Source organism: Symphodus melops, assembly GCF_947650265.1.
Source record: "Symphodus melops genome assembly, chromosome: 7".
NCBI lineage: Eukaryota > Metazoa > Chordata > Actinopteri > Labriformes > Labridae > Symphodus > Symphodus melops.
In genome coordinates, this window is record NC_136697.1 from 13,762,841 (window position 1) to 13,780,093 (window position 17,253).

Consider the following 17,253-nt stretch of genomic DNA (forward strand, 5'->3'; position numbering starts at 1 on the left):
GCATTTCCCCCTAAAAAGAATGAGACCCTGCAGGTAATCGGATTAAAGTTGGTTTCATTCAAATTGAGGCTTTGGATAGCCAGTTCTGCACTCGTTCACCAGTAGCCGTCTACAGCAGACCTCCTCATTCACCAAGTAAGGACAGCAGCAGAGAACAGTCAACATGCCCATTGATCTGAATGGATATTGGAAAATGATTTCCAGTGATAACTTTGAGGAGTACATGAAGGCTCTTGGTGAGTTTGTGGCAGAGGAGAGTGGCAGTCAAACATTTAAAGGTTAAAAATGTGTGAAATTTGATGTTAAAAAGATGTGTATAACTCTCTCATTCTTAATAAAGCCTTATCTATAGATTGTAGTAGAGCGAGACTGCAGAGAGCTAGATTATTGTTTGATTTCTCCTATTTTATCAGAACGGAGCATTCTGCATATTAGTTCCAGTGCTCGATTTCTTAAATTTGTTTCGTGGTAATGACTACATGAACCATAATTCATAAACAAGATCAATTAAAAAAAAAGAATAAATCTCTACGTGTTCATCTGAGGTAAATGCATTTTTTGTAAAAAAAAAAAGAAAAACCCTTGTTCCTATGGTCCTATTTTTTTTTAATTCATTTTCTTTTTGGGGGCTCCTTTTGCAGACGTAAATGTAGCCATCAGGAAAATCGCCAACTTGCTAAAGCCTGACAAGGAAATCGTCCATGAGGGGGACCACATTGTCATCAAAACCCTCAGCACTTTCAAAAACTACAACATGGACTTTCATGTGGGCAAAGAGTTTGAGGAGGATCTTTCTGGAGTGGACGACAGGAAATGCATGGTGGGTATTTAGACTGAGGTACCAAGATAAGATAAAAAAAACAAGATATAGTGATGTGTGAAACTTCACTTTACAGAACTGCTCAACCACACATTCAGTGTCTTTACTTGGAAGTGCATTGCTACATGTTACCCTTCCACTTTTCTGCAGAATGTAACAAGCATAAGATGTGTTCCAATATGGCCTCTTTGTCTCAATCTGATTAAAAAAGTTTCCTCAACATTTTTAAGCACTTCTTAACAATTTGCCTCAATGAAGAGACCAACGTAAGATTATCTGTGGTAGTGTTTGACTTTTTTTGTGTGCTGATTATAGATAAGCTATAAACTGTTTTTAAGGGTAAACTCAGAGGAAGGGTCACATGTGTCTGAGTGCAGATTAAATCCATATCACTTTTTTATAGCTGATTGTTTGGGGAAAGACTGCATATATATAAACGAGTCTACACATTTTTAAGAGGAAAATCCATCACATGTTCTTAAATACAAAATAAATCCTGGCCTGGTGTTGCCTGGATTATATTGACATGTCTTTCTTGACCTTTGACATGCAGACCACAATCACCTGGGAGGGAGACAAGCTGGTGTGTGTGCAGAAGGGAGAGATTGAAGGCAGAGGCTGGACCCACTGGGTGGACGGAGATGAGCTTCATCTGGTGAGAAAACATCAGCTCCTGATGTGAATAGTAATGATCGCAATTTGGACACTTTAATCCAAATCCAGAACGCCTCTCAGCACCATATGTGCGGTGCATATATTTTTATGTGTGACAGACTTGCAAATTGGCCCTCTTGCTGCAGAAGGTATAACAGTGTGAGTTGCATGCACACTATCTTTGGAATTTACAAGTATGTGGATGTGGCTCATGCACAGCCAAATAAATCGGGAGAACTAGGGAGGAAATTGTAGTGGGTTTTTTTGTTCGTTTTTTTTGTTTTTTAGCCAATCCCTCTTGGATCGAACAAATACCTTGATTGAAGATTTTAATAAAGAAAATGATTTTATATAGATTGTGGGAGGAAAAACAATCCAGATTTGCTTCTCATTCATCTCCTAATCCTTAGACTCCTGCTGATTGAGCGCATATCATCATCTTCAGACTCCAACATCTTGACTATTTCAATTAAATCTCAGATACAAGGACTTCATTATCTTCTTCTTTTTAAACAGCTCCTCTTTGAAATTCACAGCATGGCCCGTAATGAAAGTAAAGCCTCCGAAAGTACTTTAAACTAATGACTTGGGCATTAACATTTTCATTAGCTCAGCATTATCAGATTTTCCTCTCTGTGATTACTGCTGTAAAAGCAAAGCTCAAATAATCTGCCACATTATTTTTGCTAAAATGATGCCAGCAGATTTTTTTTGATCAGCACCCGTGAAATTAGTTGGAAGCTCTGAGGAGCTGGAGAAGGGTTTAAATCTAGAGCAACAGTGGCCTCTAGTGGCAGGGAAACCACTCAAGGTAAAAGGGTTAGGAAGCATACCTGAATAAATACTTCAATAAATTCCAAAGAGCTGCATATTTATTGCCTTGGCCCATCTTAAGCCCCTCCCACCCACATGTTGCAAAATCTGAAAGCTTGTGTTTTTGTGTGTGAATCTATGATTTAGTAAAGAGGGTTGTATTTATGATCATGCCATCCACCTGTAACGTTTTTTTTCACTTTATATTCTGAGTCTGTCTTTGTCTAAAAACACAAATTTGTTTGCTGTTATCTACAGGAGCTGAGAGCTGCAGGAGTTGTTAGCCATCAAGTCTTCAAGAAGACCTAAACTGGTTCTTATGCTGAGCTGGATGGTGCCCCCAGCTATGATTTTCTCACAAAATCCCAACAGTCTAATCCAACATCCCAATTGGGGCATGCATACTTCTCCGTCCAAAAACCTGATCAGTATTTTTGTCCTACAGATACTTACTCTGCCTAGATCAATTCATGTACAATACAATAAAAGGTAGGTCTAGGCGTGTATCATTTGTTGTCACTAAATTCTAGGCTGTTGGATGCATGCATACTGCTACTGAAGTGTATTTCATTGGTGAGCTTGTTTGATAGAAAAGTAATGTGGAAAGTAAGGAGAGCCCAAGTACACAAATTAAAGGGTTGATCCCAGTTAAGCTCTCGAATGATTGCTCTGGAGTGAATAGATGAGTGTTTGAGTGCGTTTGAAGGTTTTAAACTCCTTCTCTCAGTCTGCATGATGGAAATCAGTTATGGTATGTACATATTTATCCTTCCAATGTCTGTGGGACTCCGTCATTCAAAGAAAATTATTTAATCAATAAAGAAAAGAGTGCACAATAATGTAATTTGTCTTGTTGCGTTTATCAGGCTTGTTTTGTATAAAATAGAGATAATCTTGAATGAATTATGTTTACTTTAGTTTGACAGACTAACAGACCAGGTATTAGAATCCGCTTCTGTCTGAAAATGCCTCTCAAGACATGCACTAAAACAAAACAAAAATTCAGGAAGTGAAGTGAGGCCTGCAAAACTTCAGGCAGACAGCTGCAGCCCTGCTGTGCTCTGCATCGGCTAATCTGTCAGCTCACTTTGTTCATCACCATTTCCAATTGGGCAGTCTTTATATGTTGTCCGGCTCACTTGCTCATTCTTCGCTGCTGCTGCTGCTGCTGCTGCTCACCCTGCTGTTCTGTCTCCCTCTTCTTCATGTGCATTCATACCCTGCCACCTGCCCAGCGTTTATACCTGCAGGCTCTGTTTATTCATGCTTCTCCAGGGGATTGTTATTGATCCCTCTCTACCTTGACTTTAGCTTTTTGAAGAAATTATGCACTCAGTGAAGGGTCAAAACAAAAGTTTGGCACCAGAGACAATCAGCATTTATTCTCAATGAAAAGTTTGTACCAAAAGAAAGGATCAACATGCCAAGAGTCAGTTAGACAACTTTCCTTTTTTGTCAGAATTTGAAACAGCTCAGGACATGAATGAATTTGCAGAAATTAAAATAAAAGTGTGGTTTCACAATGCTCTGCAGAAAACAGAAATGTTCCTTAATCACTTTAAATATGAGTTTAAAACTCCTGCAAACCCAAAACCAAAATCCCTTATTTATTATGTAGGGTATAATATACATTAAAGTAAACGTCAAAAAGTATTAGAGAGTAGTTTAAATTTCAATTCAAAATGATATGTGTGAGGAGTTCTTAACTGGTTATGAAACAAACTGAAATGAATACTGATGGCTCTTTATGAACTACAAAAGCAAAAAAGACCATTTGAATGGATACATCTGATAGTTATTTGTAATGTTTTAAACTGCTGCTTTAGGGTAGGTGTTGAATCTTTACTTATTCCACTTTTCCACCATCAGGGATAAATTTGTATGTTTAAAGAGATCAGGATCAGATTGTCTATTATTATCTACATTACCTACACAAGACAAGAAGAACTGCTTTGTTCACAGGCTGACACCAAAACCGTCACAAACTGAAAGATCCTCCAATCTTGAATTTTAATTAGATGCGGGTAAGCCTTAATATTTCTAACCAAAATTAGCTCATTTATTTACATTATTTTCGATTATAGGAATGTAATAAGCATCAACTGTAAGTAATCATTGATGGCCACAGATAATTATTCGAAGGTTGAAAGTCATGACACAAGTTAACTGTGGCATTCATGAACTTCTTTTGGCAGCCAGTGTCAACATTGGTAGTCATAGTTCAATTGAGCGCAAATATACATGTAACTACTCAGTCATGAATGAGTTTTGCATTAGACCAACTAGATGAATCTAGTAAGTCATGCGTATACTAACAGATAATTTAATAGCAATTTCTATGGATACTGTAGTTTTTTTAAAATAGTTTTCTCTTCTGCATTTGCATTTCTGTATAACATATGTGGCTTGCAGAAAGGCAATTGAAGCAGCATCGAGAGAATAGATTATTGTCATGATAGATAGATAGATAGATAGATAGATAGATAGATAGATAGATAGATAGATAGATAGATAGATAGATAGATAGATAGATAGATAGATAGATAGATAGATAGATAGATAGATAGATAGATAGATAGATAGATAGATAGATAGATAGATAGATAGATAGATAGAGGGAAATTCTTTAACATTTGTATTGGTTACATTTAAAAATATATTAAAAAATCGCTTTTTTATCCTGTTACTGCATTTGAACTATATTAACCTTCATGCTGGGTGTTCATGGTTTCTGCTTTGAGCTTGCACAGTGTACAGAGAAGTTCAAACAAAGAGTACACGTCTGCACATTGAACACTGCCCATCGCAGTATGGTGCCTGCATGTGTGCATAAAGAAAAGCTCTTGTGATTGGTGTGTAGTGGTGTGTGTGAGTGGGTGGGTGTGTGTGTGTGTGTGTGTGTGGACCCTCACATATGCCCTTTCTCCCCTAGTAATCGTGTGAAAACGGAAAGGGTGAATTTCCCTCCTCCCTTCTCAAAAACAACAGACCCTACCAATCCCCTTCAAGCCATAAACTCACTTATCATTCGTTTTCTGCCCTCGTGCCCCCTGACTCATTTAAAAGCACGACCATTCCCTGCGTCTTCCCCTACACTGGCACTTTTTTTAAGTCTACACAGCAGTGTCGTAAGTTGCCAGCATGCCTGCAGACTTCAATGGGAGGTGGATACTTGAGACCAGTGACAAGTTTGAGGATTATTTAAAAGTCCTGAGTGAGAAACGTTTAATTTTTGCTCTGAGATCTCTTACTTATGTCTTGATGTCATGCAAGTAATGTGACAGGTTGAATGACCAACAAATGCAAAATAATCATCCAATTTCATGCTCATTCAATCTTTTGGTAAACAGTGTTTCTGGTATTGTTACTAATCTGAACTGAAGGTAGTGCAAAAGGTTGGCAACTATGACAGTAATTTTGCAATCAACTCTTAAGTATCATAGTATCAATCAACTATATGTCAGATTTAAAAATCCGTCTTCCTCATTTTGAGTAATGATGAGTGGTAATCAAGACCATATTTTCAGGATCAACTTGAACCTTTTTAATCCACAAAAATAGCTTGAAATCACATTTTCACACACATTTTTTTTATTCTGGTACTAGATATCGACTTTGCTACGAGGAAAATTGCCATCTCCCTATCTCAGACCAAGGTAGTCAATCAAGATGGAGACAAGTTTGACTTCAAAACACTGAGCACCCTAAGGAATTATGAGCTGTCCTTCACCGTAGGGGTCGAGTTTGATGAGTACACCAAGGGACTGGACAACAGAAATGTCAAGGTAGGTTGACCTCAAACTTAGAGATACGAAGGTTAAGAGGATTTATCGAATGAGTTAATATTTCTCTTTTGTCTTGCTGTAGCTGATAATGAGGCTGCGGTTATCTAAGTGTGCCCAGGGGCAAAGATTGGTCTGTGGTCTCTGTGGGCTGAAAACTACAGCAGATGGCTGATGATGAAATGAACAGAGATAAGCACTGTTATGTTAAATACCAATGAGTAGAGACATTAAAAAACATGTCTGGAGTAGAAAAAAGAAGGCCTCAATGTTGTTCATAATATTGCTGAAATCCAAATAGATTGCAGCAGAAAAATATACATTACATGATACCTACAGGCATTGCAGCCATTATTGAGTCAGATGGTAAATAGAAAATGTGAATATAATAGTTGAATTAAATGAATGAAAAATCTGGAGTTGAAAATGAAATCATCCTCAATAATAAGGCAACATGTATCACAATGTATTGATAGTGTGTGTTCAATAAATTTAAAACTTTATATTCACATTGATTAATTGCAATAATTTCAACCAAACAGTTTCACTCTTTGCTTATTATAACCCATTAGCAGGACAACAATCCTAACCTCCTACGAATAATGGTGGCAGTAACCTTTAGCCTCCAAAAGTAGAAACATTAAGTGTGAAATATGTCTAAATGAGAAAAAAATGTTCATGAGTATGACTACAGTAATTGTTCATTGTTGTTGAATCATGTCTTACAGAGTCTGGTGACCTGGGAGGGGGACAAGCTGGTGTGCACACAGAAAGGAGAAAAGTCAAACCGCGGATGGAAACACTGGATCGAGGAAGGCAAACTCTGCCTGGTGGGTTGGCTATATCTGACATGTTCATGTGATTTTTGTGAAATTTCTTAACTAGAAAATCAATTGATAGGCTTGTAAAGTATTAATGACAGTTTAATTATAAAATTATTCTAATTTCCTATTTATGAATTCAACTCAATTTTCCTCCCACAGGAGCTGACCTGTGAAGATGTAGTTTGTCTTCAAGTCTTCAAGAGAAAAGAATGAATGCTTACATTTCTGTTCCTGTTTTCATTTACTTTGGTTAATAAGGTTTTTTTTATTTTTTTCAAATAATGTTTTCCTGTATGAACCAGATGAAAAAATAAAGGTGCTATTCAGATAATGTCTTGTGTTGTCTGTGAATAAAAAGGTCAGACTTGGTCAAAATGGGTCAAACAGTTATTTTACATTTTATTTGGATTTCTCTTCTTCCTGATATACATTATTAAAATTGAGTATTTTATAAAGCAGTGGTTAATTTATCTATCTGCTGGAATAATCTGGTCATGAGATGAGCTATATTTACAACAGCTCTAAACCTTATGTGAGAATAAATCTTTAATATCCGTAAACCCTATATAACCAGATTGTCCCACTTAAACAAACATTTTTTTTTTACAATATCTAGATATGTATTGGGGTGTCATTCATTTTACTGACGAAAGGAACGCATTGTAATTCAGACAGATTTATGTTAGCGTAGTAGGCCTACTTGAGATAATTAAACAATTAAACAGGAACGAAGTGGTTTTATTGGCCTCTGAAATGCATTCACTACGACGAAATCTTAAGAAACGGTGCAAAAGAATCAAGGAGTAGTCTAAATATATGTGTGTATTATTATGTCACCGGAATAGAAACCTTTCCACCGTGGAAACTGAAACTCCACGCTGATTTTCGTCTTCAATGTTATCGTGGCAGTTCTGTAGTTCAAGCCATAGTTGAATTACTTGTCACGTCACTATTTCCCGAGCGCAACTATCGCGAGATTAAGGTTCAGGAACTTCCACGTCAGTATCATCCTGCAGTGCTCTGTTCACTGAAGTCGTAACATTTGGACAACACAACACATTTATCCTTTCTTATTGCGACAACATAGGGATTAATCATGGTAAGATGCGAATAAGGCTCATATTTGTGCGTTTTTGTTTTCTCGTCTGTCATCTAATTTTACTTATTTGTGAGAGTGAAACAAAAGAGAGCTATTCTTGTAAATAGCTTAGCTGCTACCTAGCTCGAGTTAGCATGAGAGCTTTTTGCTAACGGATATTGAAATTACTTACGTTGGCTTGTACTATATGTAATGTGTGTTATAGGCAGTTGTCGAGTGAACTGTCGTGGTATGTACACACATAAGGCCTCTGATGTTTTTTTAAATAAACAAGGATCAAGGGTGCATTATGGAAACTGTTACATTAGCCTAGCTAAGTGTCATACGATTCCGGGTTCTTACATTGACACTGTAAAGATATTGTCATCTAAATGAATGTGTCCATAGGGCCACGTCTATAGATAGCTTGATCACCGTTGGGGAGACTCTAATATTCTATGTCCTTTCAGCCTCTGCGGCTGGATATCAAGCGGAGGCTGACAGCCAGGTCAGACCGAGTGAAGAGTGTAGACCTTCACCCAACAGAGCCATGGATGCTGGCTAGTCTCTACAACGGAAGTGTCTGTGTTTGGAACCATGAGACACAGGTAGGATCACAATTCACTGGATCATCCATACATACATACATAGATACATGTATAGTTATTACTATAAATTGACCAGACTACAATCTTAATATCAACACTTGAGCAACACGTCAGAGCAGCATCGATGCTGGATTTCCTTCACAAGACAATTTTCTTTTCTTTTTTTCCAGACTCTTGTCAAGACCTTTGAGGTTTGTGACCTCCCTGTCAGAGCTTCGAAGTTTGTGGCTAGGAAGAACTGGGTCATCACTGGAGCAGTAAGTTGCATACATTTTTGTGTTGGGATAACATATACACAGACAATGAAAGAAGTAGTAGAAGACTGGATGAGTTTAAATGTATTTATTTAGTTTTTATTTTTAAGTAAAAGTCTTGAGCAGTGGTGGGTCACTTTATTTATTTGTAGGCTAAACATTGGGTATCTGTGTCTCTAATTGTGTTAGATTCAAGCAGCATACCATAACAGCTTATTTTCTCTTTTTAAACTACTTTTATGAAAACCCACTGAGCTGTGAATGTATTTATTTTCCCCTGCCTAGGATGACATGCAGATCCGTGTGTTTAATTACAACACCTTGGAGCGGGTTCACATGTTTGAGGCCCACTCTGACTACATCCGCTGCATTGCAGTCCATCCTACCCAGCCCTACATCCTCACCAGCAGTGGTACACTATCATACCAGACTCTGAATTTATCATTGAAAATACTGAGATGTTACTGTGTCCTCAAAATCCTCCCACATTACTGCTTTCCTACATGCCTTAATGCATTTCTGAATTCTTTGGTGCAGATGACATGCTGATCAAGCTGTGGGACTGGGAGAAAAAGTGGTCATGCAGCCAGGTGTTTGAGGGTCACACTCACTATGTCATGCAAATAGTTATCAACCCCAAGGACAACAACCAGTTTGCCAGTGCCTCCCTGGACAGGACTATTAAGGTTTGGATCCCTTCACTGCTACATTAATGTAGTTGTGGGCCAAATGCCAGAGGAAATCTAGATCTTACTGCAGTACTGAAGCTTTAATGTCCAGAGTAAAACTCATCCTTACTTTACAACTGTTTAAAGAGAATGGGCTGTGAAGTGCATTCAATGACTTTGTCTTGTCATCCGGTTTGTTTCAGGTCTGGCAGCTAGGCTCTTCATCTCCCAATTTCACTTTGGAGGGCCATGAGAAAGGAGTCAATTGTATTGATTACTACAGTGGAGGGGACAAGCCTTACCTCATCTCAGGTGCTGATGATCGCCAAGTGAAGATTTGGGACTACCAGGTTAGTGTCACTAAATGATTTGCTCCAGGACCAAAATATTTATTCTGGATGTGATAAAAAATATTAACTGGATATGTTCTAATTTCTTGCAGAATAATTGTCCTTTAACTAGTAAAATTTCAAACGTTACAGTTTACTACCTCTAAGACCTCTAAACGCAGACAATTTCCTTTTAGAGGTTTTTCGATTAAATTTTATTTTTAATTTTTTATAGCACATTTAATACAAACGGAAACCCAATGTGCTTTACAGACGACAAAGATAAACACACAAACACAATATACAGTCATTAAAAATAATAAACAAAACATAGAAGGATAAACTAGCAGCCAAAAGCACAAGAGAAAAGCAATGTTTCAACCCACTGTAGTATTCAACCCAGAGGGATTATATATCCCGTCTAGCCTGGGAACGCCTCGGAATAACCCAGGAGGAGCTGGAAAGTGTTGCCAGAGAGAGAGAAGTCTGGGTTCATGTACCTTGAATTTCCCTCGGGATCAATTAAGTACTGTAAATTCCGGACTATTGAGCGCATCTGGATATAAGCCGCACCGGCTAAAAATAGGTAAAAAAATGTATTTGTACATATATAAGCCACACTTGATTATAAGCCGCAGGTGTCCACGTTATAACAAGAGCTATTTACACAGAAAGACGTGACACAAAGACATTTTTTTAACTTTTAATGAAATGCGTACTACTGGTAACATCCGCAAATATGAAGCCTACTGTAAATCCTTTATCAAACAGTGTCTGTAACGCGGCTGATGAAAAAGATTACCGTAATATATTTCACAGGAAAAAGTCCATCCATTCACTGCCTCAGAATGACTTCATTACTCACTTCCTCAGTCTCTTTTTCGTTGTCGCTGTCAGTGTCATCTTAACGTGCAGCAGCTCTATTTCCTTCTTTGACAGCCAGTTCGATCGCCTTTAACTTGAAAGCTGCATCATATGTATTTCTCCGTGTGTTTTCCATGATGAGGGTGCGTGCATGAAGCGCAAAATGACTGATATTAAGATCCGATGTGACGAAGTCAAATGTTTTTGCGGCACAAGCTCATTGTCCCGCAAGAAAAATCCATAAATAAGCCGCATCGTTTTAAAAGCCGCAGTGTTAAAAACCGCGACAAAAAGTAGCGGCTTTTAGTCCGAAATTTACGGTATCTATCTATCTATGTACTACGCCTTCCACCGCAACCCGATCTTCGATAAGCGGATGGATTTGATGGATATAGTTTACTAAAGAGTTGAAACATAATGCATTAATTCATAATAGACCTTGTACATGAACTCTGTGAATGTCCTTTAACTGTATATATACATCTTGTGTGTGTTGTAGAACAAGACCTGTGTGCAGACTCTAGAGGGCCACGCACAAAACGTCTCTTGTGTCAGCTTCCACCCAGAGCTGCCCATCATCATCACCGGATCAGAGGATGGTGAATAGGAACAAATACTCATCCTCAACTCTCCTCACCACCTGAACCTGATTGCATCATATCTCATCGCTCTTTTAATATTACTATATGCAATATGTCCTCCTCTGTCTCTAGGTACCGTGCGTATCTGGCACTCAAGCACTTACCGCCTAGAGAGCACCCTGAACTATGGCATGGAGAGAGTGTGGTGTGTGTCTGGCCTCAGGGGCTCCAACAATGTAGCACTGGGCTATGATGAAGGAAGCATCATTATCAAGGTGAACAGAAGAAAGAGGTTTTGAGGGAAAAGAAAAATCTCAAGACGGCACAAAAAATAGACGTGATTTTCAAGTATTCAAATCTGAAATCTTTTCATTCTCCCTCTTCTTTATAGGTGGGTCGAGAGGAGCCAGCCATGTCTATGGACACTAACGGAAAAATAATCTGGGCCAAGCACAGTGAAATACAGCAAGCCAACTTGAAGGCCATGGGTGACGCTGAGATCAAGGATGGAGAGAGGCTGCCATTGGCTGTCAAAGACATGGGCAGCTGTGAGATCTACCCACAAACCATCCAGCATAACCCCAATGGAAGGTGTGCATGCACTTAACAGAGGCATCTTTCCTCAATTTTCAATATGGTATCTGTTAGAGGAGCTATGCTACCCATTTTTATATTTGTGTGTACACCAGGTTTGTTGTTGTGTGCGGAGATGGAGAGTACATCATCTATACTGCCATGGCTTTGAGGAACAAGAGCTTCGGCTCAGCACAGGAGTTTGTCTGGGCACATGATTCATCTGAGTAAGTTTTCTGTTTGAAATGACTGTTTTGATATTGGAGAAATACCCCATGCTGTATTTGACTGTGACATTGCTTCTTTTTACATCAGGTATGCTATTAGAGAAAGCAGCAGTATTGTCAAAATTTTCAAAAATTTCAAAGAAAAGAAATCTTTCAAGCCGGACTTCGGAGCTGAAGGTAATGCATTTGTTGTTCAATAGTCTTTTGGTTTTAGATCTTGATTTTTTTATTTATTTTTTTGCTGCTCTTTTCTTCACTGGATGTGGTCATCTTTTCTCCTTCAGGTATCTATGGAGGGTTCTTGCTTGGAGTGAGATCAGTGAATGGCCTTGCATTTTATGACTGGGAGAACACAGAGCTGATCCGCCGTATCGAGATCCAGCCCAAACATGTACGACTGATTTCCCTCCCAATTACTTGACTTTAGTTTCTGGGGAAACATAATCTAAATTTTGTGTAACTATTTGTTAAAACATTTAGATTTTCTTCTTTACTGTGATCTTTTACAGCACACTGTGTAAATAATTTGATACAGACCTACCTACCTATTTTTCTCTCTCTTATGACTTATCCAGATCTTCTGGTCAGACTCTGGGGAACTCGTCTGCATTGCGACAGAGGAATCGTTTTTCATTCTGCGTTACATGGCAGAGAAAGTAGCTGCCTCTCAGGAAAACAATGAAGGAGTGACCGAGGATGGTATTGAAGATGCATTTGAGGTGAGTGTGGACACATTGATGCTGCCCCCAAACCAAAATGATTACGTATTCCATGTTTAGATGTTAGAAGTGTTTCTTCACTTTAAAACCACATCTTATGCTTTTCACCTTTATGTCCTGTTTCCAGGTCCAGGGAGAGATCCAGGAGATTGTGAAGACTGGACTCTGGGTCGGAGACTGCTTCATCTACACCAGCTCTGTCAACCGGCTCAACTACTTTGTAGGAGGAGAGATTGTTACTATCGCTCATCTTGACAGGTACAAATACAGAAAGTTCTGCTTTACTATACATTTACTTTTCTAGGCTGTGAGACCTGTGTATATTCTTCAAACACCCTTAAAACATAGTCTGAAGGAGTATTTGATTGTTGTGAATAATGCTACATCTCCTGCAGAACCATGTACCTGCTGGGTTATATACCTAAAGATGACCGTCTGTACCTGGGAGACAAGGAGCTCAACATTGTCAGCTACTCCTTGCTGGTCTCTGTCCTGGAGTACCAGACTGCTGTCATGAGGAGGGACTTTGGAATGGCTGACAAAGTGCTGCCTACTATTCCCAAGGAGCAGCGAACCAGGGTAGCCCATTTCCTCGAGAAACAGGTAAGAAAATGCAGCAGGGCTTCCAAGTTCATGATGCAGTATTCAACCCAGTTTGATCAGAGGAAAATACCTTTTTAGAGCTTGAAAAAATTAAAAAGGCTTTTTCTTTGTCTCATCAGGGATTCAAGCAGCAGGCGCTGGCTGTGTCCACTGACCCAGAACACAGGTTTGAGCTGGCGTTACAACTGGGAGAACTGAAGATTGCTTACCAACTGGCTGTAGAGGCAGAGGTAAGAGCTTTATAGTTGTTGGCTTTTAAGGCAAGATATTTGGCATCACATTGTGTTTTTCTTCTTAAAACATGACCAGAGATTTGAGAAAAAAAAAGAAAAAGAAAAAAAAAAAAAGAAGAGTCATATTATTCTCTGCCCTGCACGTTTCTAACATGTGTCCTCCTGTCACCTGCAGGCTGAGCAGAAATGGAAGCAGTTAGCAGAGCTGGCCATCAGTAAGTGCCAATTTGGTCTGGCCCAGGAGTGTCTGCACCATGCCCAGGATTATGGTGGTCTGCTCCTCCTTGCCACGGCCTCTGGCAACGCCACTATGGTGGGCAAGCTGGCTGAAGGGGCAGAGAGGGACGGCAAGAACAATGTGGCCTTCATGACCTACTTCCTGCAGGGAAAGTGAGTCCTGTAACAGCATGGCGTGGTGACATTTGTGGACACAAGAGGGCAGAAATGTGTATGGATCACATGGGGTATGTGCTGTGGTAAACTGTGTAACTCTACACAACTCTTTTCTCAACAGACTGGATCAATGTTTGGAGCTTCTGATCAGGACAAACCGACTACCTGAAGCGGCCTTCCTAGCTCGCACCTATCTGCCCAGTCAGGTGTCCCGTGTGGTCAAATTGTGGAGGGAGAACCTGGCAAAGGTTAACCAGAAGGTTAGTTTGGTTATCAGGATTATTGTTTATTAAAAATATTAATGCTACAGAAAGGAATATCTAATATGATTAAAGAAAAAAGATTAAGGTCAGGAAAATGTTTTTTGAATTAGTACAAGCTGATCAGTGTGGAATAATTAGTGAACAAATCATCTCAGGAATTTGAAATGATGCACCCAAATAATTCAGTAAAGGACATATAGCAGGCTGAGATGTAACAAGAATAATATGCAGAATAAGTCTTCTGAACCACACTTGAACAAATAGAGGGGAATGAATGTAAAAGGTTTTGAAACATTGGACAGACACACATTGTAAAAAAAAAAAAAAAAAGATCCAACAATATATCCAACAAATATATAAACATATTTTGGAAAATTCTGGGGAGTTGTTTATTAAGCTTTCTATCAAGATTTGAAGCTGGAATAGCTTCGGTTCAGACTTGAAAGCATAGGGGAAGAGCTATGAATGATTGATAAAGGACTTCATTACATATAGGACTTAATTACACACACACACACACACACATATATATATATATATATATATGTTTAGTTGTTTCATTTCACTCATTTCTCTTTTGAAGTTTGCTTATTTTTAAGGTCTATCATTAAAAACACAAGTTATGATGTGATGAATCATCATGTCATGAATCTTCCTCCCAGGCGGCAGAGTCCCTAGCTGATCCTACAGAGTATGAGAATCTCTTCCCCGGGCTGAAAGAAGCCTTTGCAGCTGAGCATTACCTCCGGGAGAGCTGCTTGGGCACCACCAGGCCTGCTAAAGATTATCCTCTTGTCACAGTACGTTTTTTTAATCAATAAATATGGTAGCTTTGTCGTGTGTAGACAGCATTTTTGTAGTTCTGTCTCATCCTCTTTTTCCTGTATTTTAACAAACTCCTGCCATTTTTCAGCTCAATGAAGACAGGAATATTCTTGAAGAGGCTCAGGGATATGAGCCCAAAGGAACCTTTATTCCTCTTGTCACCAAGGTTGGTTTGGAATATTCACCATTTTTTTCCCTTTGAGACTATTTTTACAGGGGTCTTCCAAAATGTTAAGAAACTAAAAGTACCATTGCTCATACTGTTTTTCTACACTTTTTTGGCAGACTCAAGATAGTGAGGAAACAGTGGCAGCAGTTACTGTTGCTGCAGCTGTGACGTTTGCACAGCCTGAACCTGCCGTTGCAGCAGCAGTTGACAGAGAAGAGGAAGAGGAAGAAGAAGAAGAAGAAGAGGAAGAAAAGGAAGAAGTCGCTGAATTCTCAAAGTCGCAAAAAGAAAAGGTTGGATTTCATTTGTCTTGTCTAAGTACCGGTAGATAGTTTATTTTCATTGTAAAGCAAAGTACATACATATTCTTAATAGTTATGCAATGGATCCTATTTGTCTAAAATAATAAATAGTTAAATATTGTTTATTTCAAATTAGATAACCATCTACTTCATAGCATTTTGCATGTAAATTATGAAATCATTTTGACTTGTTATAACTTGTATTTGACATGTATCAATATCCAAAAATAACCCAATTACAAATCCTCAACAGTCCTGTCATATAAAGATTAAAGACTTCTACATAACTGGAATGTGTTTTTTTTAATTCATTTTTTCTTCTCGTCTCTATTTAGACTCTGGACGAGCTGGAGGTGGACTTGGACAACATGGAGCTGGATGACATTGATACAACAGACGTTAACCTGGATGATGACTTTCTAGATGACTGAGATCTGCCTAAGTCCTGACCACTTTGCATCTGCTCACAAGAACTATTCAGAGCTTATTTAAAACAAAGAGAAAGAGACCAAACTCCCCTTTCCCATTTTGTATTTGTATCTTATTAATATTATGTTGTCATGTCAACCTATTGAAAAGGCACGGTTCAAGTAGAAGATGATTATAATGATGATGATGACGGTGGTGATATGAGAAATGTTTTATTCTCTTAAGAAAAGTAGATACTTCATGTCTATTTCAGACTCCCCATTTTGTACACCATGAATTGGTTGTTTGAAATACTTCATTAACTATCCATTAAGCAATACATTGTATTTCCTCTCCGCTTTGTGTTGTCTGTACTGGCAAATCAAAATACTTCTGTTCAATAAACTGCGGTAGCTGTATATATTCACAATTGACTTGGGTGTTGCATATTCGAAGCTTAAACACAGTACTTGTACTATAGCTTTATATGAAGCTTTTCAATGAAAGCATTAGAATGAATGTTATTGTCAATAATAATATGCGACTTTTTATTTTAGTCATGTAGTTATAAAGCACATTAACATGATGTCATATAAATGCTGAAGGAATGGATTTACCCAACTGAGAATTTTTCATTTTTCCTGCAAACAAGTATTATTTAAATTCTGATAAAACACCACAAATATTTCTGAAATATTTCCTGCTAAAAATAAATAAACAGGGAGAACGCATTTCCAAAGGGCAACACAGACTTTTTAGACTAATTTGTTTAATGCAAAGACCTTAGAAACACTTGGGTGTATCAACACCCGAGTAAAATTTTATATGGTCCTATGGCACTAATCAATCAGAATCGTATTTCTTGCCAAGTATATTTACATATACGAGGAATTTGTCTTGGTATATTTAATTGGTGGGAAAGAAAAAAAACAAGGTTAAGATAAGCACTTAGATAAAATATAAGAAGCAATTACCAATATTTAAAATAGAATTTTAAAAAATGTCAAATGTAAAGAATAAATAAGTAATAAAAAACATGGTGCATGAGAGAAAATCATTGTAAAGTCCAGTGAGCATGAATGTAACGTATTAAGAAACGGTTTCAGCCTTCACATTACTGTGATGTTTTCTGACTATTGGGCTGATGAGAGTCTGTGTTATGGGGGGGAGAAGGGCAGGGACATTGTTCATGAGGCTGACAGCTGAGGGGAAGAAACTGTTCTTGTGGTGAGAGGGTTTGGTCCTGATGGACCTCAGCCTCTT

At 38.3% G+C, this 17,253-nt stretch overlaps 3 protein-coding genes across 3 annotated transcripts; all 3 read left to right on the forward strand.

Moving 5' to 3' along the window:
* Window positions 1-12: 12 nt before the first annotated feature.
* rbp1.1 (retinol binding protein 1, cellular, tandem duplicate 1) lies at window positions 13-3,119 on the forward strand. The gene is made up of 4 exons (XM_079347998.1): window positions 13-236; window positions 642-820; window positions 1,374-1,475; window positions 2,546-3,119. The coding sequence occupies exons 1-4, from the start codon at window positions 164-166 to the stop codon at window positions 2,594-2,596; spliced, it is 405 nt and encodes a 134-aa protein (XP_079204124.1). The 5' UTR covers window positions 13-163; the 3' UTR covers window positions 2,597-3,119.
* A 2,271-nt stretch (window positions 3,120-5,390) lies between these two features.
* On the forward strand, window positions 5,391-7,224 carry rbp2b (retinol binding protein 2b, cellular). The gene is made up of 4 exons (XM_079347997.1): window positions 5,391-5,501; window positions 5,894-6,072; window positions 6,798-6,899; window positions 7,053-7,224. Exons 1-4 carry the CDS (start codon window positions 5,429-5,431, stop codon window positions 7,104-7,106), a joined length of 408 nt encoding a protein of 135 aa, XP_079204123.1. The 5' UTR covers window positions 5,391-5,428; the 3' UTR covers window positions 7,107-7,224.
* A 617-nt stretch (window positions 7,225-7,841) lies between these two features.
* Window positions 7,842-16,420, forward strand: copb2 (COPI coat complex subunit beta 2). The gene is made up of 22 exons (XM_079347742.1): window positions 7,842-7,992; window positions 8,442-8,579; window positions 8,750-8,836; window positions 9,119-9,245; window positions 9,371-9,519; window positions 9,705-9,851; window positions 11,194-11,293; window positions 11,408-11,550; window positions 11,667-11,866; window positions 11,965-12,075; window positions 12,164-12,252; window positions 12,360-12,466; window positions 12,651-12,794; window positions 12,922-13,052; window positions 13,190-13,397; window positions 13,517-13,627; window positions 13,806-14,020; window positions 14,145-14,283; window positions 14,949-15,086; window positions 15,200-15,277; window positions 15,397-15,573; window positions 15,918-16,420. Exons 1-22 carry the CDS (start codon window positions 7,990-7,992, stop codon window positions 16,011-16,013), a joined length of 2,838 nt encoding a protein of 945 aa, XP_079203868.1. The 5' UTR covers window positions 7,842-7,989; the 3' UTR covers window positions 16,014-16,420.
* The last annotated feature ends 833 nt before the right edge of the window (window positions 16,421-17,253 follow it).

Excerpts from the sequence above, each read along its gene's own strand:
- rbp1.1 (XM_079347998.1), top strand. The coding sequence starts at position 164 with ATGCCCATTGATCTGAATGGATATTGGAAAATGATTTCCAGTGATAAC. Across the intron at positions 237-641 it reads GGAGTACATGAAGGCTCTTG|ACGTAAATGTAGCCATCAGG; the intron begins GTGAGTTTGTGG and ends CTCCTTTTGCAG. Across the intron at positions 821-1,373 it reads TGGACGACAGGAAATGCATG|ACCACAATCACCTGGGAGGG; the intron begins GTGGGTATTTAG and ends TTTGACATGCAG.
- rbp2b (XM_079347997.1), top strand. The coding sequence starts at position 5,429 with ATGCCTGCAGACTTCAATGGGAGGTGGATACTTGAGACCAGTGACAAG. Across the intron at positions 6,073-6,797 it reads TGGACAACAGAAATGTCAAG|AGTCTGGTGACCTGGGAGGG; the intron begins GTAGGTTGACCT and ends CATGTCTTACAG. Across the intron at positions 6,900-7,052 it reads AGGAAGGCAAACTCTGCCTG|GAGCTGACCTGTGAAGATGT; the intron begins GTGGGTTGGCTA and ends TTCCTCCCACAG.
- copb2 (XM_079347742.1), top strand. Across the intron at positions 11,867-11,964 it reads CAGCATAACCCCAATGGAAG|GTTTGTTGTTGTGTGCGGAG; the intron begins GTGTGCATGCAC and ends TGTGTACACCAG. Across the intron at positions 14,284-14,948 it reads TGGCAAAGGTTAACCAGAAG|GCGGCAGAGTCCCTAGCTGA; the intron begins GTTAGTTTGGTT and ends TCTTCCTCCCAG.